General features: G+C 37.5%; 1 protein-coding gene across 1 annotated transcript in view; it reads left to right on the top strand.

The window, feature by feature from the left end:
• The window catches only part of PCLO (piccolo presynaptic cytomatrix protein), a 362471-nt gene that overhangs the window by 21113 nt on the left and 315547 nt on the right, over window positions 1–25811 (top strand). The window contains exon 3 of the mRNA XM_054056434.1: window positions 30–1436. Within this exon, the coding sequence (XP_053912409.1) occupies window positions 30–1436 (1407 nt within the window). The remainder of the gene's footprint in view (window positions 1–29; window positions 1437–25811) is intronic.

The following is a 25811-nucleotide window of genomic DNA, read 5'->3' as shown; positions in this document are numbered from 1 at the left end:
AATAACTTTAAAATTATTTTTTTCTGCAGATTAAGGAATGGCTCTGTTTGAACTGCCAGATGCAAAGAGCATTAGGTGGTGACTTAGCACCAGGTCATGGTCCTGGGCCACAGCCACCTCCACCCAAACAGAAGACACCTGTTCCACCTTCAACAGCTAAACCACCTGTCCAGCCACAGCCAGTTCAAAAGAAAGATGCTTCTCCAAAACCTGATCCTTCACAGATAGCAGAATCGAAAAAGACCCTGCCACAGAAAAAGCAACCATCCTTGCCTGGATCTCCCCCTGTAAAATCAAAGCAACCCCGTGCTGAGCCTGCTGAGATCTCTCAGCAGGTAGATCCTGCTCCAAAGTCTGATCAGGCCAAGCCAACCCAGACAGAAGATAAGCAAAACCAATCCACTATACAGAAGCCAACAACTGACACTGTGCCTACCTCTGCAGCCCCAGGGCCGAAACAGGATTCAGCAGGTCCCAAACCTCCACCAACTCAACAGAAAGTGACAGATTCTCCAAAGCCAGAGCTTGCCAAACCGTCACAGGACACTCATTCTACTGCAGATAAACCGGATTCCAAACCTCTTCCGCAAGTGTCTCGGCAGAAGTCAGATCCCAAGCTTGTGTCTCAGCCTGGGGCTCGCCCAGATGCTAAAACTCAAAAGCCTGTTGAGCCAACACAAACAAAAGATGATCCTAAGAAGTTACAAACAAAAGTGGCCCCAAAACCTGATACCAAACCAGCTCCCAAGGGCCCACAAGCGGGGGCAGGTCCCAAGCCAGCACCAACGCAGCCGGTGCCTCAACCCCAGCCGCCTCAGAAAACTCCTGAGCAATCAAGGCGTTTCAGCCTTAATCTGGGAGGCATCACTGATGCCCCTAAGCCTCAGCCAACAACACCACAAGAAACAGTTACTGGGAAACTCTTTGGATTTGGAGCTTCAATCTTCAGCCAGGCCTCAAATTTAATTTCCACAGCGGGTCAGCCAGGGTCTCAAACATCAGCCCCACCTCCACCTGGTCCTGCAGCAAAGCAGCCTCAGCCTCCACCGCAGCCTCCAGCCTCTCAGGCAGCCCCTAAAGAGGCTGGTCAGGCTCAGCCTCTTCCAAAAGCTGTTCCTGTAAAGAAAGAAGCCAAGCCTCTTATGACTGAGAAATCAGAGCCATCAAAAGCGGATAGTGTTTTAACTACTAAAGGATCTGATTTAGAAAAGAAACCTGGTTTGGCTAAAGACAGCAAGCCTCAGGCTGCTGAAGCTAAGAAACTAGCTGGGCTGTCGGAACCAGAGAAGGCCAGCCAGCCTGAAGTGTCTTGTCCTCTTTGTAAAACAGGACTAAATATTGGTTCTAAGGATCCCCCCAACTTTAATACGTGTACAGAATGCAAGAAAGTTGTGTGCAATCTCTGTGGATTTAACCCAATGCCGCACATAGCTGAGGTAAGGTGATGGAGTGTATTTATCGGGCTCTTACCTGCCATCTTCTCGTGCTTTGGAGATCAGTCCATAGCTGATTTTTAGCTTCCAAATTGTTGAGAAAAAATTGAATGTTTCATCATCTGAGGGCTTTTAAAATTAAATATCTGTGTCGCATAAAACTTGGTCTGCAGTCAGAAAGTACTTGCAACAAGTTTCTGGAAGGTTGAGGGAGTCTGGTATGGCTGGTCACTAGGTTTTTGAGGGATAAACTGATAGTTAATTATGGTCATGAGCTCTTTTGAAATTGGTGCTACTATAATACAACAAACTACTGTACTTTCAGTCCACCGTGGGATAAATTTTTCTCATATGCTTCAGTATTTTGTGGTAACATATATGCTTCTGTAATCAATGCCCCTGATTCAGACAGTTATCAAATGAAGGAATCTGTTAATACTTAGTTATTCCCCTTCCCTCTTGTTTAATATATCTGTAAATTTATTCCAGCAATCTTATTCTGGCTCTGGAATTTTTGCATGTGTTAATGCACTTATTAGGAAGGTTGATGTGTGAGTGATATGTTTGGGGAAATAGGTAGGTTTTTTATGTAAGTAATGTAAGGTTTTCTTCATTCATTTAGGAACATGAGTTTGAAAATGCCTTTTCCATGATTGCCTAAGACAAATACAGTAGGGCAAACTTTAAAAAAATTAAGCAACTTACTTTCAACAATTTCCTCACATTCCATATTTTTCCCTTCTGTTCTTTCTTTTTTTGGCAAGGAGATTGGAAACTATACTAGCTTAGCAGAAAGGCGGCAGCACACCTTACCTGCTGTATCAATTTGGCAAATTCAACTCAACATAAATAGACTACCTAAAAATGCTTGCAAATAATTTAAATATGTAAGTCTGTGTAGCACATGAGGAAATTTGCTGTCAGTCTTGTGTCTTTGAAATCTAAACTAATAAATTGGAAATGGCTCCTTGGGTTAAATATTACCATAGCTCTGCCTTAAGGTGAGAACTAACGTCTGGAGAATAGCAAGTTGCAGAGAAAATACTGCTGATGTTCTCTTCATATGCTTTTTCTGTGGATTGTTGTCTGGAACATACTATAGTTCTAAAGGTATTTGTTCTACTGTGATAACCACATTTTATCTAGCTTACAAATATGTTGTTTACTGTCTTTGTGGTCATTTAGCTCAGAAAGAAAGACCTGAAAACACAGGAAGATTGATCAGTGAATGGAAGCCAGTATTCAATTGACTTGTAATGTTTCTTGTGTGTTGAATTCCATCAAACACACATTCCTTCATCACTGTCCAACCCCCTGACCCATACACACACACACAAACACACACTTCTTTAGGTTTTAAATGTGGAAAATGCACGTGACTTTCTCCAGGGCCGCTTTATTATGCATACACAGAATACCACAGAAACAAGATGTCAGTAGGGGTGAAACACAGTGCTACAGTGACAGCTACTGAAGTCCTGGTGCAAATTGACTTCTTCAGAGTTGACTTTGGTGTGATAATGGGGGACAGCCTTGCAGTGTGCAGATTTATAGTCTGTGTTTCTTCTGCTTAAGATGAGAAGGCTGGTACTCCGTTTCTTTTCTCCCCATCTCTATTATTGCCGGAGAATTCTCTCTGTTCCACTCTTTGGAATGTGAAGAGCTTGAAATACTATTGATCTTCTGTAGTCTGATTTCCTTATCTTTGCCTCCTTTTTTTGGCTCCTTCTTTGCATTTTCTTCCTTATACTACACACTTTCGTCTCTGTCCACAGTTTTCCATCTTCTTAATTTTTGGTAAAAATCAGCAAACTGCTTTTCCCTGACAACAGGAGGTAGTTTGCTTGGCTGAGGGCAACCTGGTTTTCCTTTTAATGGAGATGGGAGACAGAAGAGGGGGTTCATCCTCTCCTCTCCCAGATAAGCTGTGTGAATAATGTATTTAACCTCAGATAGCAATTCTGTCCCTGTATGCACTGTATATAATATATACCTGTTCTACGGCATAAACATGAGGAAAAACAAATAGTTTATGCTTACTGGCATACTCTTTTCCTCCACCAAATTTTTCTAACATGTTGAGTACAGTTTTAAAATTGGTCTTTCTGGTATTTTTTTACCTATTTCTTTTATTCTTATATTCTACATTCGAAAAAGTACTTACAATTCCTTAAGGCTGTACTCCCTCTTGGCCCCAGAAAGCGTTTTGGATGAACAAACGTAATGGGTATTTAAACTCCATAGGCACTTCTGCCTAAAGATCTTTCAGCAGGGAATATCTTCCAGACAATGTGCTCCTGTACTGCAGACGTGGCTGAGAGTACTTTTAAGGGCTTTCTTGCAGTGGCAGTTGTTTGTTCTTGCCTGTATGTGACAGAAATAATTTTCAAAAAAGTCTTTAGGCTGCTACAAACAGTCGGTGTTCTAATAACCCTCTTCTGCAGGAAATAAGAGAACTAGACTTTTACCTAGTATAAATCAACAATATGTTGTTTACTTCAGTGAAATTATTCTGATTTGTGCAAGCTGAGAATTAGGCTAGAATGCTTTTTCCTAAAATGGGCTGGCTGATAGTTCTTTTTCTTCCTGATTTGTTGATCCAACAGTCAAACAGCTATTTACTTAAATAGTAATTTATCCATGGAGCAAAGAGGCACAAATGATTAAATAAATGACACCTGATAGATTTCAAAGATCCACAGGTCCATGTGCACCCTGGTGCATTAGCAGAGTCCTTATTCTGCCATTTGCTTAATAGGGAGGAGCACTGTTTACCAGCTCTGTAATTAGCTTTCCAGCTCAGGTAGTTGGAAGCAGCTCTATTTTTAGTAACAAAGCACAAGATCACAACTGAAGAAGCCAGAAATGAAGTGTGTGGCAACGACCATTTTGTGCATTTAAAACTCAGTGAAGCTGTTCAGAGTATTGAACAGGAGCAGAGATGGTTACCTTTAATGTAATTAAGTATGTTGAGGCAGCAAGGTCAAGAATATAGAACCTGTGATGAATTACTGTAGTAGTAAAATAAAAAAGAAGATTTAAAAACTAAGCTAAGGAAAACTAAGATATCCAAATTTGTAGAATCTGTATGGGCAACAAGAAAGAATAGCATCTTAATATAATCACATGTTATAAACAGAAAGAGCCCGAAATGTAATGTGTGTGTGTGTGTGTACTAATGGATTTAATCTAATAGAACTGCCGAGGGAGCAACGGAAGCACTTTTTAGTCTACAGATAGCTATAAAATTATCTGGAAAGGTATTTGGAGGTAAAAAATATTCCATGTGTGAAATAAATTATTTGGTATACATAAAGGAGAGAATTGTTTTGAATGAAGGAGAAAGACAGGGAAGACTGGGGAAGGGCAGACAAAACATCATGTCTCAGATTTGCTAAAGATTTCTTGTTTGAAAAGAGATGTAATCTGTTAGAGATGTGATCAGAATAGATATATAAACGATTTCACATGGAGAGAGATTTTTCTTAGTATGTTTATTACAGAGAATGTTGTCTGTATGAAATTGTTTGACATGGGTGAATATGATAGCAGGCATCTATAAGCAGGAGTTTATAAACAATGACCTTGATGGTTCCTGTCCGATCCATATTCTCATTCATAGATCTTTTTAAAAAATAGATGTAAAACCCACTAAAAGAATGTAGATGCTTTTCTGATGACTTCCTACTGTTACTTACTAGACCAAACTATATAAGTATTTTTTCTCCTATGGAGAGAGGTAAAAGCAAAAAAAAACCACCTCATTTTCTAAGGAAGCTCAGTGCTATTATTAAACTCAATAGTTCAGTAAGGTTAAAAATGGTACATTGCTCCTTCAGTACAAACTTCTACAAGTCACAGTAAATAGTTTGCGTTTTGGAACTGATATAAGCATCTCTGGAGATGAGGGGAGCTCTCTTGTCATGGTGTGTTGTCATATACATGAATACATCTCAGGTTCTTGTATCTCCTCCTAAAATCCTGCAGAAAGGGTACTGGGACAGGTGGGTCCCTGATGTAAATATCTCTGGCAGTTTCTATTTTCCCAAACTTTAGCTGATATCCAATTGCAAATGGAGCAAGGCTCTCGGCAGCTGTGACCATTACTGAGGCTTTACTATTAGACGTTGAAGAAATTATTTTTAAAAGCTCCGGGCCTATACCAAATGAGTTGAACCCTGCCAGTGAATGCCCAAATGTGGTTTGGACATCTTAAGGCAAGTGTGCAGGAACACTGTAAAGTAATGACCCATCTATGACCTTAATGAAAATCCTTCAAAATGGAGTGCTGCTTCATGTGAGGTGACACCCATTGCCTATCTTTAATTTACTGACAACTCTGTACTATCTTTTTTTTCCCCCGTTTGAGAAAGCTCAGGCCATTCTGCAAGTTAGCAGGTTTAACTCCTCTTAGAAATTCCTGTCTTCTCTGTTATGTTTGGTGATGAGTTGTTTTGGAAACATGATGTCTGGGAAGCACTGAGGAGGAATTTGCCCTGAAGATACAGAAAGAAAAACAGATACTCCTTTCAGCTGCATCATTTTCTCTGCCTATTCCCTCTCCCTTTATATTTAAAGCTCCTTTTCAAATTTTGATTGTCAGAAAGTGAATACTATTAATTATTAATAGGAATAGCCAAATATTACACAACCTAATAGGCTAGCACAATGTATTCACGAAAGTTTATGGAAATTGTATCCATTAAATGATAAGTCTATAATTGAGAAAATGTTAAAACTGGTACTAATTATTATTTTGAAAGATAAAATCTGGCATTGTAAAACAGCATGCATGTTAAGTGATCAAAACCCCACTGTATTTCATGACTGTTAGAATGAAATTAATTTAACTCCAAACGAGGTATGCTGCTTCTCCTGTTTTAACTAATTCAATATGCATAATAGAAACAACATTAAAATGGAAATATTTTTTATAGTAGAATGACTCACTTCTTCCATTTTTCCTATAAATCACACATTGTGTATATACAGAATAGAAGGACTAATATGGAAGGACCTTTGATAGATGAATTAGTCAAAATTGAACACAAATATTTTGAAAAAATTAGTGCCTGAATTCACCTTTGAAATGATGAAACTTAAGCTCTTCAGCCTTAACAGAGTTAGGCTTCTGGTATTCATATTTGCAGAAGTATTTAAATGCTTAAAGATGAAGACTTGAGTTGTCCATGATACTTGTAAGTATGTGTTAGGAACTTCTGTCCTTCTCTGATGCCTCAGCTTAGGCTGTGTTTCAAAAATTGCTGCTTTGACCTGATGATTCTCCAGAGGCCTGAACTTCATTCTTTCTCATGTGCTTTGAACCATTCCTTCTGAGCAATGTCTAGTTTCTATTTAAATTCCTTTTGAGGAATAATAGCAATAATATTAATAAAGCCTGCTTGTGGTCGATCACAGTGTGGTGGTGGTTTGTTGAGTTTATTCGTTCTCCAAAAACATTATATGCAAAATACAGATTTGCAAATGGTCATGTGACTTTAGGACTCCTGTCCTCAGCTCAAGGCTGTTACTGGGATGCTACAGGCAACCTTCTTGTCTCCTGGTCTCCTCCATGACTGCATGAGTTTGCACTCTTTGAGTTGCAACAGAGGAAGTGAAGAATAAGCCACTGCATCCAGATAAGCTGGATTAATAGATGTCCTGTGGTGGTTTTGTTTGAATTCCTTGTCACTGTAGAGGGAAATTAAAACATCCTTACTTTCTCACAAGTGTCTCACAAGTTCCTCTCGACAGATATCTTGCATTTCAGTAGGACTGTCTGGCCAAAACAAATTGTGAACTAATACAGTTCTACTTTTTTGGCAGTCAGATTTTGATGGTTGCTTCTGAATGTGATAATCTTAGGACATTTGAAAGCAAAACTTCAACTAGGGGCTTACAAGAAAGCTGGAGAGGGACTTTTTACTAGGGCATGTACTGATAGGACAAGGGGTAATGGCTTTAAACTGAAAGAAGGTAGATTTAGATTAGATATTAGGAAGAAATTCTACACTGTGAAGGCAGTGAGGCACTGGCACAGGTTGCCCAGAGAAGTTGTGGACGCCCAGTCCTGGCAAGCATTCAAGGCCAAGCTGGATGAGGCTCTGAGCAACCTGGTCTAGTGGAAGGTGTCCCTGCCCATGGCAGGGATGTTGGGACTAGATGATCTTTAAGGTCCCTTCCAACAGAAACTTTTGTAAGATTCTTAGATCTCTAGGGTTACTATTCAAGGCATTAGCTACAAGATTGCATTCTTGTTAATTTTTCTTCCCAGCAGTTATGACTATAAAAATAGTGTTGTGGGTTTTTTTTGGTTTTTTTTATTTCTTCCTCTGGAATTAAATTCAAGGTGTGAAGAAGATTGCTATCAGTGCTCAAAGTAATAGCGTGACCTTTGGAAGCGCTATTACCATGATTAATTGCCTGCTGTTTGTTTTCCTTATTCAGGTTTCTAAAAGTTTCCAAATTACCTTTCACAATGAAGAACTCCAGGCATGGATAAATATCATTGAAACAAACAATGAGATATAGACACAAAGCTGTGCAAGGCCGTATGGTTTTTATTAATATTGATAATGGTCATTGATAGTGTGAAATCCAAAGGGATGTCTACTGCAGCTCTGCTGACACAAACAGTTCCTGTCTAGCTGGCTGCTTTCCTCATCCCATTGGAATTCATATAAAATAACTCCTTTACCTGTGCTATATGTTCCATCTCTAGATGTTTCTGCACCTTTGAAACATAAAATGCTTAGGTGAATGATTAACACAGTGCTTTTAATGTTGATTCTTGTCTGTGATTTGCTTTTTTTCCCTGTGCCATTAGGAAATCAGCTTCTACACTAGTGTGTTAGCGAGGGTCAAGCTGGAGTCACAAATCTAAAACAGATAATCAGGAAAATTACTGACCTGGCCTTGAGCCAGATGATTTTCTTCTCAGTTATTTGATTAGAAATTTGGTTGGTGTCCCATTATTAAATGAGGAAGAAGTCTTCTGAAAGCTAAGCTGGTATTAATTGCATCCAAGTTTGAAATTTTCTGTTGAACTTTGTAATAATATTTTAAAGAGATTTTATTTAATTCAGATAATGATATTTTGGTTTTTTTCTTTTATATAACAGAATAATACATTTTTGTTCATGTTTTATTGAGAAAAAAATGCTTAATTTACAGACTTTAAATATTGGTGTCAGATTCAGTTAATTCCAAGATAAGACCCAATGAGACAGGAATACTTTGACCCAGTTCCAGATTTTTATGAAGCATACAGACAGTATCTAATGGATGTTAAGTGCTGCAATTTTTTTTTTGGTGCCCAGCTGAGGTATCTCAGTAAGACATAACTTGTCATTTGATCATATTAACGATATGTGCAGACATCATCAAAAACGTTGATCATAAAAATATAAAGCATTTAACATTTCATCAGAACAAATGCTGTAATAGCATATTTTAAAATATCTGAGGATTTTATAGATTTGAAAACAGAAAAAGTTTCACCGAATATTTGAAAATGTAATAGTTGGATTAATAGGACAAACAAATATTTGAGTATTTAGTAAAAATCTGAAAACAGATTGCACTGCAAATTTAAACATTCACGTGCATTTTCTGATCTTATTTCTCACACGATGGAACTATTGATGTTGTTAAAGCAGTTAACCAAAAAGCTAATATTTGCCACACCATAATAGTACGTTAGTAAACAAAGGTCAACATTCTGCACAAAGCAGGTCTAAAAATCACTTGTTTGCCACTGCTGTATGGTGATTTTGAACTTAATGAGATTGATTCCTTTAAATCAAAGGCATTTTGCAGTTAATTTTAGCTGATCACATGGAGTGTCCAGCAGTAAAAATAATTAATTAAACCTTAAGCTAGAAAGAAGGAGAAGAAATAAACAAGATGGGGCACTTTTGATTCCTTTTTGTGTGCTGTATATTAGTAGTTCTCCCTGAGTAATGGAGAGAATGTGTAACTTAAAATTACAGTGGCCAGTAATTATTTTTCATATTTCTGAAATGCATATGATTCAGTGGACCAGAATGAGAACAAACCTGGCTTCAGATTGAATATTATTTAGGTATTTTATTTCTCCAGTGTTACAAAGAGTAAGAATGGAAGTTGAGGGGAGCCTAAACTAGTTGGGGAAAGGAGATTAGGTTCATGCCAATAAGCTGTTTGAGGTCCTATCCAGCAGCATTGGAAGCAGGAGGTCATGGACTGTTTCTGAAGAGGGAAATTATCTGCCTCTAAATTATTCTGACTGAATTTTGTACAAAATGATGTTGTATTGGGACAGGGTGAGGAAGAATATTTTCACAGTCCCTAGATACAGTCTAGGCTGTATCAGACCAGAACACTCGCATACCTCTTCACAGTTAGTTTTCCATCTGTGTTTTGGAGGTTAATGAAATTACTCAGAGAGTGAGGTAACCTAGGCTTCTAAGGACAAGACTTGAAAGACCATATGGTGGTCTTCTGTTTTTAGTATTCCTTGGTTAGTAGTCTTTTGAGGTTGTTTATTTATTTTTTTTTTTCTGCTAGGTTACAGCCTTCACATTGGAAATGGTCCAGTTGTCATGTACAGAGGTTAGAATTTGAGCATAAGAAATCTTGTCTTTAGATTTATTAATTTAATTTATGGAGATTCTGTGTCCTCGCAGTTAACTGAATAACCAGGCTAAAACCTGCAGGTGTATTATAATCTTTCTATTTTTTTCTTGAGGTTTCTGAACATTTTCCTGACTATCCAGGAGTATATTGTTTTGTTTTACAATGGTGTTCACTCATAATTGTACACATTTGCAAATACAGGAGTATATTGAAGATAGTAATGGTGATAGATGATTCTTATTGGTAGTTGTCAATACAAGTCTCTGAATTCAGGTTTTGAAGTGCTGATTTTATAATTGATCTTAAGCTTTGTATCTTCTCTTTTATGTAAGAAGAAAACCTAAAGATACATATATCTTTCTGGATGTTGACAGACTTTTTTTTTTAACTAATCTCTTTAAGACACTAGCTGGTAACTATCTTTTGTACATTTATAGCACAGTGCAGTTCTTTATTGTCTGGAAAAGCTGTCAGATACATCTGACCTCCCTGCTCCTCCCCCAAACTAATAAACCCTTAAATTTCAATGTAAATATTATTTTCCTAAAGAAATATAAGAGGAATTTTTGCTGAAAAATTGAACTCTGACATATTACATAAAAAACAACTAGAGCACATAAACAACTTCAGATACTCTCTTCTTGCTTTTGAATTATAGTAGGAATAAAAGGAATATTTTTGAAAATTGGTGTGTCTTAAAAGTTTTTGTTTTGAAATATGCACCAAATATATTTTTGGATTAAAAGTCTATTTTACACTGAAAATTAGCTAAACCAGTAAAATTTCAACATACTCTACTTTTTGTCAACTCTTTTTAGTATCTCATAATAGATTTTTTTTCCACTTTTCTTTCAGTGTCAGAACTGGGTATTGGATTAAAATTCCAGAGCTATCTCTAAAAGTATTTGTATTTTTATAATGTTTAATTTTTACTATAGAAGGGCAAGAATTCTGGTGAAACCAGTTTTAGTTTAGATTTTTTTTTTAGAAGAAAAAAATTCAATTTAGAATCCCCTTAAGGTGACTCAAGGTTGATGTCATGGTGTGACATTTGTAAGACTGTGAAATTGTAAGATTTTACTCATTATGGAATAAGTAGAATAGAGCTACCTTTTTCCCAGGCTTTTGTACATCCACCTTTGCACTGACCTACAATGTGTTTCTGTTTTGTCCTGGATCATGTCTGAGCCAAGAACAGTTGTATTGTGCTGCATAGTGAATTTTTAAAGTCATGTGCCCTCTATAGCTGATACTCAATTACACTATTATCCTAGGGCTCTACAGAGAAAGAGCACTGCCGTTTTTCTTCTGTATCACCTACCAGCGGAAGGATCTCCTGATCAAAACTTAATCTCTCATGTGATTTGGCATCCTTTTAAATATTTTAGCTGTGCTGCTTTTTTCTCCACACGTGTAAGAACTGTTAGTGCTCTCTCATCCTTCAAGTGACTAATCTGGTCAGTGCTGTTTAATGAGGCGTAGTGTGCAGTGAAGCTAAAGGAACTTTTGCTTGAATATGTGTTATAATTAATTAATACATTATAATTAATTGCAGTCGTAATTGGAGGCTTCAGTGAAATTCATGCCCTCCCCTCCTCCTCATTTCTTCTATGTACTATTGATAACCGGAATCAAGAAAATCCAAGTTTAACACACAGTGAATTGGCCTGTTCTGGGTGTTGGTCTGAGGCACCAGTGCAGTAAATTTCTACTTGATCAGACATTATACACTTTACTTTTTCTGTACATTATTCATAATCAGTAGCAAATAATTATTTCTGTATTATAACAGGAATCAGGCTGAAATCTTTGGGACTTCATCAGCATGCAGAATATAATTTTTAGAGCATGTCTAGGAAAATTTACACTAATTTTCTTTCTGGACTGTGATAATCATTACAGCGGTGATTTTACACCCACCCACCCCCAATTTGCTTTAATCCAATTGATTAGTTCTGTCCTTATGACTTCGACTAATTCTGCGTATATTGCATGGCCTTAGTATGTCTTTTAATTACTTTCCTATTGCACACATACATTGGATAAAATGGGGCTTCATTGTCTGTGAGGAATCATTGAATAATGCATTGAAAGGCATTTAATTCCTTTCAGTACTAAACTTTGTATGCCAGTAGTAGAAAACAGAAAAGATCAAGGTGTCCTTGCGATGGAACATCAGTTTCCTCTGCACAGGTTCCTCTCTTCATGTGTTAGAATCTTGTTTATGCAACTCCTTCAGTGGAAAGAAAAAGGAATGCCAGTAGACTGAAACAGTTTTAAGGTCACGTTTTGAATTTCTGAGTACAAAATTTGTACTTGCTGATAAAGTAGGGTCAGGTAGTAGTTGTTAGAAACTAGTCATTTCCCTGGTATGCCTTCTGAGTCCTTACATGCACAGCTACTGTTCAGATAAAAAATAATATTTCTGTTGACACATCTTGTCTGTTGTTTCTTTGGCATCACTTATTTCTCTATTCTTGACTTCAAGTCTGTTGCACTGAATCTGTCTGAGAAGAGATAGATCTCGGATTTTGTGTTTGAAGCACTACTAAGTGCTGTGTTTTAGCCATACTAAAGCAGTTATTGCCTATTTTCCACTTGATAGTAAAGTCAAATGTGTGAACATCCCATTTTATTTAATTACCAAAAAGTAAGATAAATTTTCTAAAACATTAAGAGAAATGAAACTAGACAAGTGGAAAGAAGAAGGTGCTGACAGAAAGATGGTTATTTGCAAGTTGGTGTAATAAAAAGTAATAAGATCTGTTGTTAACATAAATCTATTTCCTTGCAGTTATATTCTTTTTGTCTCTTGAATGTACCAAACCTGAAACCAGTATTTCAGCATGGTAGAACGTGATAGATGGAATTATTTCTGTGAAATAATTAAGACGGGCTCTTAAGTTTGCAATGTCATGATTTATTTTCGGGCTTCAGTCTATGATGCTGTCTATTCTTAGAATCATAAAAAATAATGCACGTATACAGAGATTCACATGCATAGATTCATACTGCATATCACCCTTATGTGTCTGCAGATGGTGTGTATTTTTGCATATTGTCTTTTAAAGGCTGGATTTTATGGTGGTTAGAATATGTTGCAGACTCTTGTATTTGATGGGGTAAATGTAGGGGAGTGCAAAAATTAATTGCAAATGATTTAATTCAAAGATTTATATGTACATTTTGTAAGCGATTTAGTTTCCAATGAAGGCTCTAAATCGTTACCTTATTGCTAGTTCTTTTAAATTTTGATGATATTGTTTCCTTGTTCAGTTGAAAAGGCCAGGAGTCTGAGCTATTAAATGCTTGGATGCTTAATGTTGAAGGCTTTGTCTATATATGAGGAGAATAAAATCAAATAAGACCTTGTAGTGCATAGAACAAAAGAATAAAGGAGGTCCATTTTGATAAGATTTTTGTTCAGACTTCAAATGGGCACTCTAATATAATTTCAAATGAGGAAAGTGAAAGCAGCGTATGTTTGAATTATGCATGACCTACAAAGATAAAGGTAGAAAGACATGCACATTGTCAGTCATAGAAGTGCATTGCAATGATCAGCCACAAATTGATCAATTCAATTAATTAGGCTTTTTCCCTGGTGTCCATGGAATTATAGGTTATGACATTCCTGCAATCAATTCTTGAGGACAGTCTTTCGTCCCAGTATCCGGTTTTTAAAACTCTTCCTTCTCACAAGGAGGTACCAAAAGGGAAACATGAGTCAGCTAGTGCTATGTGGAGAGTGCTCACCAGGAAAGCGCTGTCTGTACTTAACTTTTGCAGTGGCCTTCAGTCTTCATCACAGGTGGAAAAGTCATGGCATCAACAGCTTCTAAACTAGACAGATGTTTAAGTTATTATGAGACTGGTAAGAAAGGAAGGAGAAGGCACAGGGCAAGTAATTTCTTCTCTGTTCATTGACTCACAAGAAGGGGATGCACTTTGCCCATGTGGGAGTCCCACAGCTTCTACTCCTGTGACAGGCATCTGTCGGCACAGTCCAATCAAGCCTGTTGAAGTAACTTCAAAGTTGAGATGAGGGATCAAGTTAGGGAGATTTTGCTTTGGCAAGACATTTTAGAATGCGACATGAGTAATATGGTTGATTGTGGGGTTTCCTCGTATGTGATAGGACTTCCATGGACAGATTATTAGTAAAAATAGATAGGATGTTAAGAGTGACAGTGGATTAGATTTCTACAACATCAAGTGTTATGTATTTTCTTTGTCTAGTTCTTACTGATGGAGGATTTCTATTGCTGACTTCTACTGACAAAAGCCCCTTTTGGAGACATTAAACCTCTAAACCAGGAAAAGAAAAGTTTGTTACAAAACACTACAAGATAAACTCTGTTAGTCAGCTGAACTGTGGCAAAAGAGCAAACCATTTCTAAACATCACTACCAGAAATAATGTATTCCTCAGGTCTGTTTGTGAGGTAGCCGAAGTAACTTTTGAAAGTCTCAGTGGTGTCTTTTAGAAGAAAGGAGTCTCAAAATTAATCAAACAAGGAAAATAGCATTTATATTACCTGATTTACTTCTCAGGAACTGCTGGAAATGACTCTGATTTCAGAGAGACTAGAATTGGTCAATCAGCATCATGTAGCAACTGTTCAAAATGACGGACTATGTTTCTTGGTTTTAGTAAATAGCATTGTCTGACAGGATGTGACTGAAGCAAGTCAGCCTTGAGGACTAACAGAATCAGAATTAAATACTGCTTTAAGTGCTTGCATTGTTTCTGGGGATAGACTTTCATAATGGCATTTAGGATTTTAAAGCTTCATCCTCTAAACTGATTAGGTAAGTGCTAAACTTTGGCTCTTGTTAGTTATTTCCAGCTATGTTCAAAGGTATGGCACTAGCACCCTGAACGTTATATTTTTGAAATTACAACAATTTTCAGGAAATTTTGGAAACTAACAGTTCAAGCCTTAGTCGTGCAAGTAATAAACTTTCTTGTTGATAATCTGATCTACTTCAGCCTTCTTCTACTTATGGGTAGGATGCTGCCATGTTTCACTCGTTTGAAGGATTGACTTATCCTATAAGGAGCTCAGTCTGCTTATTCGGAATTTAGGTGCTAAATTTCATTCTTCCTAAGTAATGACCACTATGATGAATGAAATCTTTTAGGGAGGTGACTAATGTGGTACAATTGCTTGAAGTGGTGCATAATGGTTTTTCATGGTGCTGCTCTACACAGATGGACAACTTCTGAAAATATATAATTGTTTATAAGTAGAAACTTTAGTCACAAATAACATAGGAACTTTTGGATGATTGCTCAGTACTTTTTGGATCTTGTCTCAAGCGTTCCTAAATATGCAATTATATTTTTATTTTATTTGGGGGGGGGAGACTTGTATTTGAAGACATCACAGAATGCTTCTAAAAAGTGTTTTTAGTCTATATATGTTATAGAGGAACAAAATAGAATTAAGAGGAGAAATTTAGAGGAATGTCATCTTGAAACAATAGTAATATTGAAGAGCATTCTGAAGGCATAAATTTTAAAGTAGCATTTGACCTATGAATCAGTCCTAATATACATTTATGCTTTCATTTGTATTAGTGGTGAATGCTTTGCTGTCAGTTGCTGTCAGTGATCAACATGACTGGGCTCCTCGACAAGGGAGCTAAGGGTGATGGCAAGACTATGACCTCATCAATGAAATGTGCAGTCCAACAGTACCTGAACAGGACAAGGAGAGCAGGTTTGGTGACTATAACAAAGTTCAGCCAACACTTGGGTTGGTGATTACCAATGAAGTCAGTCAATAGAGTCAGTCAGTAGTCAGTCAATAGGGTAAATTTGAGGTTGAACAAGTAGTCAAGTCAGCAAGGCAGGGTCAGCATCAACAAGGTGCGATCTGCAGCAGGGCAGAGGCTTCAATGCAGCACCCCGGTGAATGAGTGGAAGCTACGTGGGTGGGAGCCCCATTTGCAGCTTCTCACAGCAGTTTTCACACAGCTTTGTTCTTTTTGTAAAAATCCCATCCAGGCTTACACAGCTATGCTCTATCAGAGTAGTCTTTTAACCCAAGTACCTAAACCTGTGGCAGAGCAAGAGTCTTGCAGAGAAAAATGGCTTAAGACTGGGGAGGGCAACTGGAGCCTGTTGGTGTTCTCAAGGGACTGACACTTCAAGCTAGCGTCACCAGATAGTTGGGGACCATAAAGATGGAGACACAAGGGATGGGAGACTGCTTTTTTTGCTGATCATCCTGTCATGTTACCCTTAATGTGTACACTGTAACAGGCATTGCTAATGGCAGAACTTTAGCTCCGTATTTCCTCTAGGTATATCCATGTTGAAAATTGTTCATAGAGGTGGCTGGACTTTTTCTGATGAAATCAAGTGTGTACTTTCAAGGTTCTGACACTTCAAAGAGTTTGAGATTTTTTAGGATGGGAAGAGTTATATTGGAAACTGGTATTTTAAACTTAATGTGTGGAGCTCATATGTTTTGTCTGTGGACAGTGCAATGCAGTGGACAGCTGCAGCCGGTCACATTCATGAAGGTTAACTTTACTCAGCAGTAGGCTAATCAATGTAGTTAATGAAGTGATGTGATTCATCTACATATGGTCATATGAACTATTGACTGAACTCCATGGACTGTATTGACTAGGTCCCTACTGACTATAATGGGATCTTAGACAATCAGCTCAAATGCAGAAGTTTAAATTGGAGATACAGAATGATTAATGTTAGAAGGGACAGCAGTAGCTTATTTAGTCCATCCTCCTGTTCAAATCAGTTAGTGGACCAGACCAGGCTGGCCAGGACTTTATCCTGTCTAACCTCCAAGAGAAAACCTCCAAGAATGGAGACTGCATAATGTCTGTGGGGAACATGTTCCATTGCTTGAAAGTCCTTTATGGTGAAATAAAAAACAATAAAATACTTTTTTCCTTATTTTTGGTTTAAATTTATTTGTGGTATCTTGTCCTCTCACTAGGCTCCTCTCTTAAGTGCCTGGTTCCATCTTCAGGATTACCTCTCTGTAAGGACTGTTAGGTTTCTCTTAGGGTCTCTTGAAGCAGTCTTCTCCTGGCTGAACAAACTTTCCCTCATTTTCTACTTAAAAAGGAGTTGCTCTAACCTCTTGGTTCGCTCTTACTGAAGTATCTGTGGTTTGTTGCTATTTTTCTTGTACTGGGATGCAGCATGCTAGATAAGTACTGGGTAAAATTACCCACTTTGATATACTGGCTGTGATCCTTTTAAAGCAGCCCAGGATGCTCTAGGCCTTCTTTGTCGTCAGTGTGCTACGTTCACCGTATTTAGCAGTGCGCCTTGTATTTTTCTTCTGCTGCCTTTTTCTTGCTTGTTGAGTGTAGAAACTATGCTCTTGATGTCTCAATGCACATGGCTGTGCATTGTTTCTAAATTCCTCCTATGTTTCCTGTCTAATTAGAGTGCTAATTCTGGAGTAGAAGCAGGGTTCAGAGATCCAGGCATCCTGTCCTGTATACCTAGCTGGTTGCTTTAATGCCTTAGATCTTATTGCAAACAGTATATGCAAATTACTATATATGAAAAGTATGCAGGAATATTTTAAAAGAAGCAAGCCAGTGCAAAGATATATAGAAATATGCACTTCTCAATGCCATTTGGGTTTTGAAGTAGTGCGTTACTAATGTCACTGTGTTTTTACAGTCTCCTAGTCCAGGCATAGGCTGTCCCTGTAGTGGCAGTTTTTATTTCTGATATCCATAAGAGAACATTTCAGTTCCCCAGAGATGAGAAAGCTATTGTCCCTGTGAATCAAATTTACTTGACTGTTAATGCACTTGTTCATCTAAACTTTATGATAATGTCTTGTTTTTCTGCACTGAGCTACTTGACACCATTGTATCTGTCACATTAAATGAAACTATAATCCTCTTCAACTTTACTTTATGTAGGAATTGTCAGACTTTGCATATCAACACATGAAATTGTATCATTGGTATGGGATAGGGTTGGTTTACCATAGCAAAGAATTTGCCCTTCAACAGTAAGAATACGGTTAGTGTAAGTTACTGCATTTATCACTTCTCATAGCAATACTTATTTTTCTGTTATAATATCTGATTGTAATTCTGACAGATGCTCTGAAAGAGGCATTACTAGACAGTAATATTTTAAATGACTGCTTATTTGATTTGTTATTTATCTCTGATAGATCAGGATATAGCATAGAGGGTGGAAAACGTAGGTTAAACTAAAGTTGTAAAAGAAACAGTTTTAATGTGTTAAACACAAAATTTTCTTGACAAGCAAAAGAAAGGCTCTGTGTATTCAACCCTGTAGCTCAATTTTAGGAAATAATTTTTTTTTTTTTTTAAACCAAATACCTTGACAGATAGTGAAGATTTGTTATGTAAGTTGAAGACGGAAGGATTTATGTAATATTACTCTGTAGGCATAATTTGAATGGAAGTTATTTCTATATGGATCAAATATATATATTTTTATTTTAGAATTTAAAGCTTATATTATAATAAGCCTTGGGGGTTAAATTGCAGATAATAGCCGAAAGCAGTTATGTCAATGGTCTTTCATTTGAAGTTAGTGACTGGCCCAGCTCTGTCTGAATGAAGTTATGGCCTCAGAATAGGAAGGAAATGTTTGGTTAGGCTCAAAAACTGGGTGCCTTCCCTTGTGCCAGGACATAGCTGTGCCACTTTCTGCTACAGATCAGCTGTACTGTAGGAAGGACAAGAGCTAAAAGCAAGTTTCCCACCAAGTCTGGTCACAGGCTCGTTACCTTATTACAAATTGCCTTGACAACTGTTGACAATCCTTCATTTATAAAAGGTAAGATCACCCTGAATCCATCTGAGTACAAGAAACTTGAAAGTTAGCCAGTGGACATGACAAGGTAGCCCCAAATCTGTGTCCACTGAATCATTTTTCCTGTTTGCTATGTTTATACCAGCTTGCAATTTGTTTGGTTGCCATCATTCACTATGTACTGTTGAGATTAATATCATCAGCTGATTTTAATTTATGCAAGAGGATGGTTATTAGAGTTGTTACAGTAAAGAAATACAGCATTTTGATATTAACCTCCGAGCTGTTATAAACCAGACAGCAGATTATAGCCCCATCAGCTACTCTCATTTAGATCAGTATAAATCTGAAGTAGCTTCACTGACACAGTAGAATTTCCTTCATATGCAACAATATACCTGAGAGTAGAATTCAGCTTTGCAGTCATTTCTGAAGGCAAGCCATCTTTTTTCGTCCAAGTAGCTATCTGCACCTGTAGTAACTCCTAACACTTGCTGTAGGTGGACTTGAACTGGATATTTGGAGCTCTTGATTCTAAAATTGACAATATGTGGGCAACGTTTTACATTTCGCTTTCCAGATATTGACCTGTTTAGTCTGCCAGCTATGTTTGTCTGCTTAGCTCAGAACTAGCCATGGTTTTGAATGCTACTGAGATATGAATGGTGACAACAGCTTTTCAAATGGGAATTCTTAAACTCTAGAAAATCTCCATCTGCTTGTGTATCGACACACAGAATATTAGCTGCTCAATTTGCATTGTATTCTATAGAGAGAAGATTTTTTATTATCTCCATACATCCTGCTGCGAGCCAACTGGGAATGTAAAACATCAAAAATTGTTAGGAAATCTGTCCTTGTGAGATTACTACCTAAGTTTTGCAGAGCCAAGAAGTTTTTAAGCTTTCAGAAACGCTCATTTCTTTATGTGTGTTTATCTAAAATGAATATGCAAATATGGTTTTGTTTGTTTGTTTCTGTTGTAGGATATTGTAATGTTTCTGCATTAGAAAGAGATGCTGTATAATAGATTGCTGGCAAAGAAGGCTGATCTTATGGTTAAAGTAAAAAGCAGTTTAGATTAATGATTGACTGCTGTAAACAGAAATTCTAGCACGCGGTATGGGATATAAAATACTGGACATGTGAATCCTGGATTAGCAAGAATGCTGGTGTGCTATAAAGCCATGGTACTGGACTTAAAAGACCAAGAGGTATTTGATAATTTGTTCATATTTTATCTATAAAATGTATGCTTTTATGACTGCTGATATTTTGGAAGGGCACTCAAGAGACTGTAACAATTAATTTATATGTGATTAAACAGACAGCCTCCAGAAAGACAGAAAAAATGTATTTTCAGTCTATTTTGATGAGGAAAAGCTTAAGATCAGCTTTTGTAAAATTCTTTGAGTACCTGATGAACGGAGTTTGATAGCAAACAGCTCTTGGGGGTAAACAATTCTAATTACTAACTGAACATAGCTGTTTTTAGACAATCAGAAAAGGTGCAGTATTGAGCACAGGTAGTTATTTCAACAAAGTACCAAGAATTAGTGATAATACACTATTTTTTCATTGCATGACCTGAGGAGCTACTACCATAAATGCCATGAATATCAAGAAAATAAATAGATGCATTGTATGTAATAAATAGAGATTGTCTCAGTTTGGGTAAGACTGTACAGTAGTGTTAAACACTAACCACTAAGTCAGACTAATTGAAAAAAAGTGATTTCCTGTGCCTGTGAACAGTGCAATTGATGATGAGCTCTCAGGTAGTTTAAGTGTCCTCTGGCACATGATTAAGGAAAAAGTAGAAAAGTTCCTTCACTTGTAGAGCAAAGAGTATTAGATTTATAGGCAAAACACTCTTTCTTTGACTAGGATTCATATAACACCAAATTTTGATAGGTGACACTGGCTTTTTTTTAATTAATAGTAAGTGAAGTCTTCATTTCTTTCCATTCTCTGAGTCACTAATCATCACATAATAAAAGAAAAATTTTTTTCATTGAAAATCTATTATGGATACAATTTAGTCTAACAACAAAGAGATCTGGGAAACGGAGAAAACAACATTAACCCTGAAAAACCGAACTCAAGGTTTCTGCAGCCAACCACTGACCGTTTTCAGCATCATGTATAGCAATTATCCTGGTACCATATTAACTAAAATATCTCAGAAAACAGGACTGATTTTTTTTTTTGAGTCAGCAATTAAAGAATGACTTTGAAAAAAACACATATCTTAAAATTCAACTCTTCCAGAGGTTGCACTGAGTCTTGCCTTTGCCTTTATTCCACAAAATATAACAAGACTAGTCTGCAGAACAAGGATTTTTGCAGGTGTTAAGATCAAATAAAATGAATCACTTGTGGAGATGGTCTTTAGCTGGGTCACTGGGTCTGAACCCTTTTGCCTCGTTTAAAGTTCACGTGTAGAGCTAGATGTAAGCTTTGTGATTGACACTGCTACTGTTCTTTTATTTTATGAGGTTGTGTAGACATTATAGAGGCCTCTTTCTCTAGACTTCTGTCTTCACAGTGTGTGTTATGTTGTTCTAATGTGGAGAAGGAAAAGCTATCTTTAGGTTTACTACTTTCTCTTTAATTTGGTGAATGTTGAGATTACCGCTGGATGAAGGCATTCTTATGCTAATAGCTACATTTATTGCACTTTTATGCATTAGCAATGGTACACAATCGCCCCAAGACAACATCTGTTCTCATTTGTCTAGTTTCATTTATGTTAATGTAAAAACTGAGGTTTTGATAATCACTTACCTACTTTAAATCTTATTTCTGTGTGTTATACCATTGGTTTTGTTTGCCAATTTATGTATCCAGCTAAGTAACTCTAAGTGCTGGATAAACAACCAAACCAAAGACAGTCTCAGAAGAAAGTTATCTGAATAACTCTTCCTCTGCTCTGTTCTATGTCTGTCAGTGTGCTGTATTCCAGCATGGAATATATTGAGTCTGTTGTATCACATTTCTTGTAGCTACTGTTACATACTGTCAGATCTAGGTTTCATGATAGCACTTGTTCAAGGTTTTTATGGATGTATTAATTTTCTCTTTCTTTCAATTATTGCCACTGGTGATTTCTATGAATATTCTTTCATGCACAAATTTGGTTTCATTTCTGTACATGAATGGGGCTAAAATAAGTGTCCCAGGGACTGGTCAGGTTTAGTAGTAGTTTCTTTTCTACTTGCTGCTCTGGCAATGTCTCGTAACTCTAGGAAAGTTAAGTGTGAGAGTGGATACTTATTTCAATCTGCTATTTTTTCTGTTTTTTGAGGAGAGCCACAAATTCTTCCTAGACATTAGGAAGAATTTCTTCACCGTGAGGGTGGTGAGAACACTGGAACAGGTTGCCAAGGGAAATTGTGGATACCCCATACCTGGAGGTGTTCAAGGCCAGGTTGGATGGGGCAACCTCATTTAGTGGGATGACCCTGCCCATGGTGGGGGGGTTGGATGATCTTTAAAGATCATTAAAGATCTTTAAAGATCTTTAAAGTCCCTTCCAACCCAAACTATTCTATGATTCTATAAATTCAGCCATCTTGTTGGCCAATGTGGCAAGTGTGGCCTTCGTCCAAGAATGACACTATGAAATGATATCCTTGACAGATGCTTGAGCATAGTCAGAGTGACTAATCTCCTTTTTAACTTAGCTTTATGCCTATGCAGCCTCTTTACTGCTTAGATAATTGTGAATGTAAAGCAAGACTTACATTTAGAGGGAACTGAACACCTCCAAATGCATTTTGTATATTTTCCTTGCAGCTGAAGTTCTGACAAGTGGACAATTAGTGTAACTGTCATTATACCCAGGGAAACAGTGTGGTTCACAGGAATTTCAAAGATGACCGATAGTCTTATGATTGTTCGGTTTCCTGCCTTCCTCCTCCTTGCTTTAATCATCTGAAACATATTGACCAGAGTCTTACTTACATGCAAGTCAAGGATCTAGAAAAACATGAAGATGACACTTCTCTCAGAAAAGTAACCTTTCCATGAATTATTCAATGTAAGCTTCTATTTTGGGATGTTTAACTTTTGCTTTATTCTCACTTCAAACTTAGCAAGTGTTAATAACACCTTAAAAATAGTTTCCTATACTTTCCCCCGATTTCTCTAACTCTATTTTTGTATTCTCTCAAAACATTCTCACTTCTTTTCATCTTTGACTGGTTTTATTTTTAAATCTGATAACGTCTCATTTCTTTCTGCATTTTTCTCTGCTGTTTGTCTTTGTGAATCAGTACAAAATTATATTTTTCTTTTGGATATATGTAGGGAGGGCTGATTACTGCTGCTGCTGCCAGACTTTATACAGCATTTTGTACACTTATAGCTAAAAAGTAGTATGGGCTTATTTATAGTTATTAATGTTTCACAGATGGGTGGATTTACCACCTGTTCCTACTGCTGTATCCAGCTGTTTCAGTGATAATTACAATTTATCATCATGGGAATAAGTCACAGACAAACTCAAAAGTGTAAAACCCATTTTGGTCTGAATTGAGAAAAGAGTGAAGTGAAAAAAAGATGCCCTGAAGTTCCACATTGGTGCATTTTCCACTTGTAGTGTGTTGTCATATGCTTTGTGATATTGAAATATTCCCCGTGGTTTCTACTGTGACAGTAAGCAGATCAGCTAAGCCAGCATTGCTGAGAGCTCTATGAGTAAAGATAGTGCCTCTTCCTTATATTTCGCAGTTCCAGTGTCACTGGGACTTCTTGCAGCTCAGTAGAAGTGATAATGTGATAACTGGCCCTTGTCTGTATTCCAACTCTATCTGTTTCCTCCTCCTCCATGTCACCCCAATCTTGAGGTTTTACATGATATTAGGAGTCTCCAAGAAGCAGCTCTAGGGTAAATTTCCATTTGTATCATCCAAATGCATAGGTCTTATGTATGGAAATAAAACTTTTATGAGCCTGCCTAGGGTCTGGGAAATTTCCTATTCTCTTGCCTATTACCCTTTGTCTCCAGCTCAGAACACAGTGTGCTATGTGTGTCTTGGTTACTAATAGCACTATCTCACCAAGTAAACTTAAGTATTATTTTACTCCATTTTTGTGTATTTCTCTAAGGTCAATTTATAAAGTCTTTCATCATAATTGTTTTTTCATAGTAGAAAGTAATCTTCCTTATTTTCCTTGAGGCAAAGCATGGCAGGAGAAGATCCCTATCATCTGACATAGTAATCCCTGATTACAAAGAGGTATGTATTGTAGCAACTGTTCAAAACTCAGGCATTGTCTGACTCATAGTGAGTCTGTCTTCACTGTGAGCACAGTTATGAATTTCTCATGAAGCTGTCAACAGCATTTAAATAACTAATGCCTCCTGGGATTGATTTTTGTGACTGATATAGAAAAAGACGTGTAGATTCAAATTGGCTAATATATGTTTATGTATACATGTGCATAAAAGACAAGGATAATGTTCTTCCTCAAATATTGTTAATTTGTATACATTTATAATGACTTACAAAACACGTGGAAGGAGGATCAATGTGCTTAGTATTCTGTTGCATACAGAATGCAATGCGAAAAGTTTTGCTTAAAAAATGGGAAGACGCTAGAGATCAAATGGGAGTTGTATACAGATCTTCCCTATGTAAAATTATAAAATCCCTTTGGAAGCCCATTTTTATGACATCAAAATGTTGTTTTGAACTTCAGTGTGTGTGTATGACCATCTATTTGTTTGCAAGAAGCTTATCATCTTTGGTCAGATCTAGCAAAGCAGCTTCAGTTCCTAGCAAGAGCAGCGTAGTTTGAAGCATCTTTCAGTGTATTCTTACACATCCTGAGGGTAAAGGCTGCTAGTGCTGCCTGTCCCTTCAATATCCTCAGAACCTCCTTAATTTTGTTTAATGTCTTGACAGTTCTTGGATTTGTTTAATATTTTCATTGATAATATAGACAGAGAGATTGAGTGCACATTCAGCAAGTTTGCATATCAAGCTGAGTGGTGCATTGGTCACACCAGAAGGAGAGGATGTCATCCAGAGGGACCTGGAGAACTGGGCCTTTTTGAACATCGTAAGATTCAACAAGACCAAGTGCAAGTTCCTACACCTGGGTTGGGACAATCCGTGGTTTCAATACAGGCTGGGGGATGATGTGATTGATAGCAGCGTTGAGGAGAAGGACTTGGAGGTGCTGATTGATGCGAAGCTCGACATGAGCCGGTAATGTGTGCTCACAGACCAGAAGGCAAATTGTTTCCTGGGCTGTATCAAAAGAAGCATTGCCAGCAGGTTGAGGGAGGTGATTCTTCCTCTCTGCTCTGCTCTTCTGAGACCTCACCTGGAATACTGTGCCCAGTTCTGGAATCTCCAACGTAAGACAGATATGGAACTTTTGGAATGGGTCCAGAAGAGGGCTGCAAAGATGATCAGAGGGCTGGAGCCCCTCTGCTATTAGGGCGGGCTGAGAGAGTTTTGGTTGTTCAGCCTGGAGAAGAGAAGGCTCCAAGGAGACCTTATAGTGACCTTCCAGTACCTGAACGGGACCTACAAGAAAACTGGGGAGGGACTTTTTACAAGAGCATGTAGTGACAGGATAAGAGGGAATGGTTTTAAATTACAATGGGGAAGATTTAGATTAGACATAAGGAAGAAATTCTTCATGATGAGGGTGCTGAGGCACTGGAACAGGTTGCTCAGGGAAGTTGTGGATGCTCCCTCCCTGGAAGTGTTCAAGGCAAGGTTGGATGGGGCCTTGAGCAGCCTGATCTAGTGGAGGTGTCCCTGCCCATGGCAGGAGGGTTGAAACTAGGTGGTCTTTAAGATGCCTTCCAACTCAAACCATTCTATGATTCTATGAATTTTGTCCTTAGTCTGTTCTTCTACATGGGGTCTTTCTCCTACCAAGTGCCAAGCATCCTCAGCTTTAACTGAAGGAATAATGATGGTCCTTAACAGACATTTTGTAGGGTTA

Source organism: Cuculus canorus, chromosome 1, assembly GCF_017976375.1.
Source record: "Cuculus canorus isolate bCucCan1 chromosome 1, bCucCan1.pri, whole genome shotgun sequence".
NCBI lineage: Eukaryota > Metazoa > Chordata > Aves > Cuculiformes > Cuculidae > Cuculus > Cuculus canorus.
This window is presented reverse-complemented; position numbering and strand designations above follow the sequence as displayed.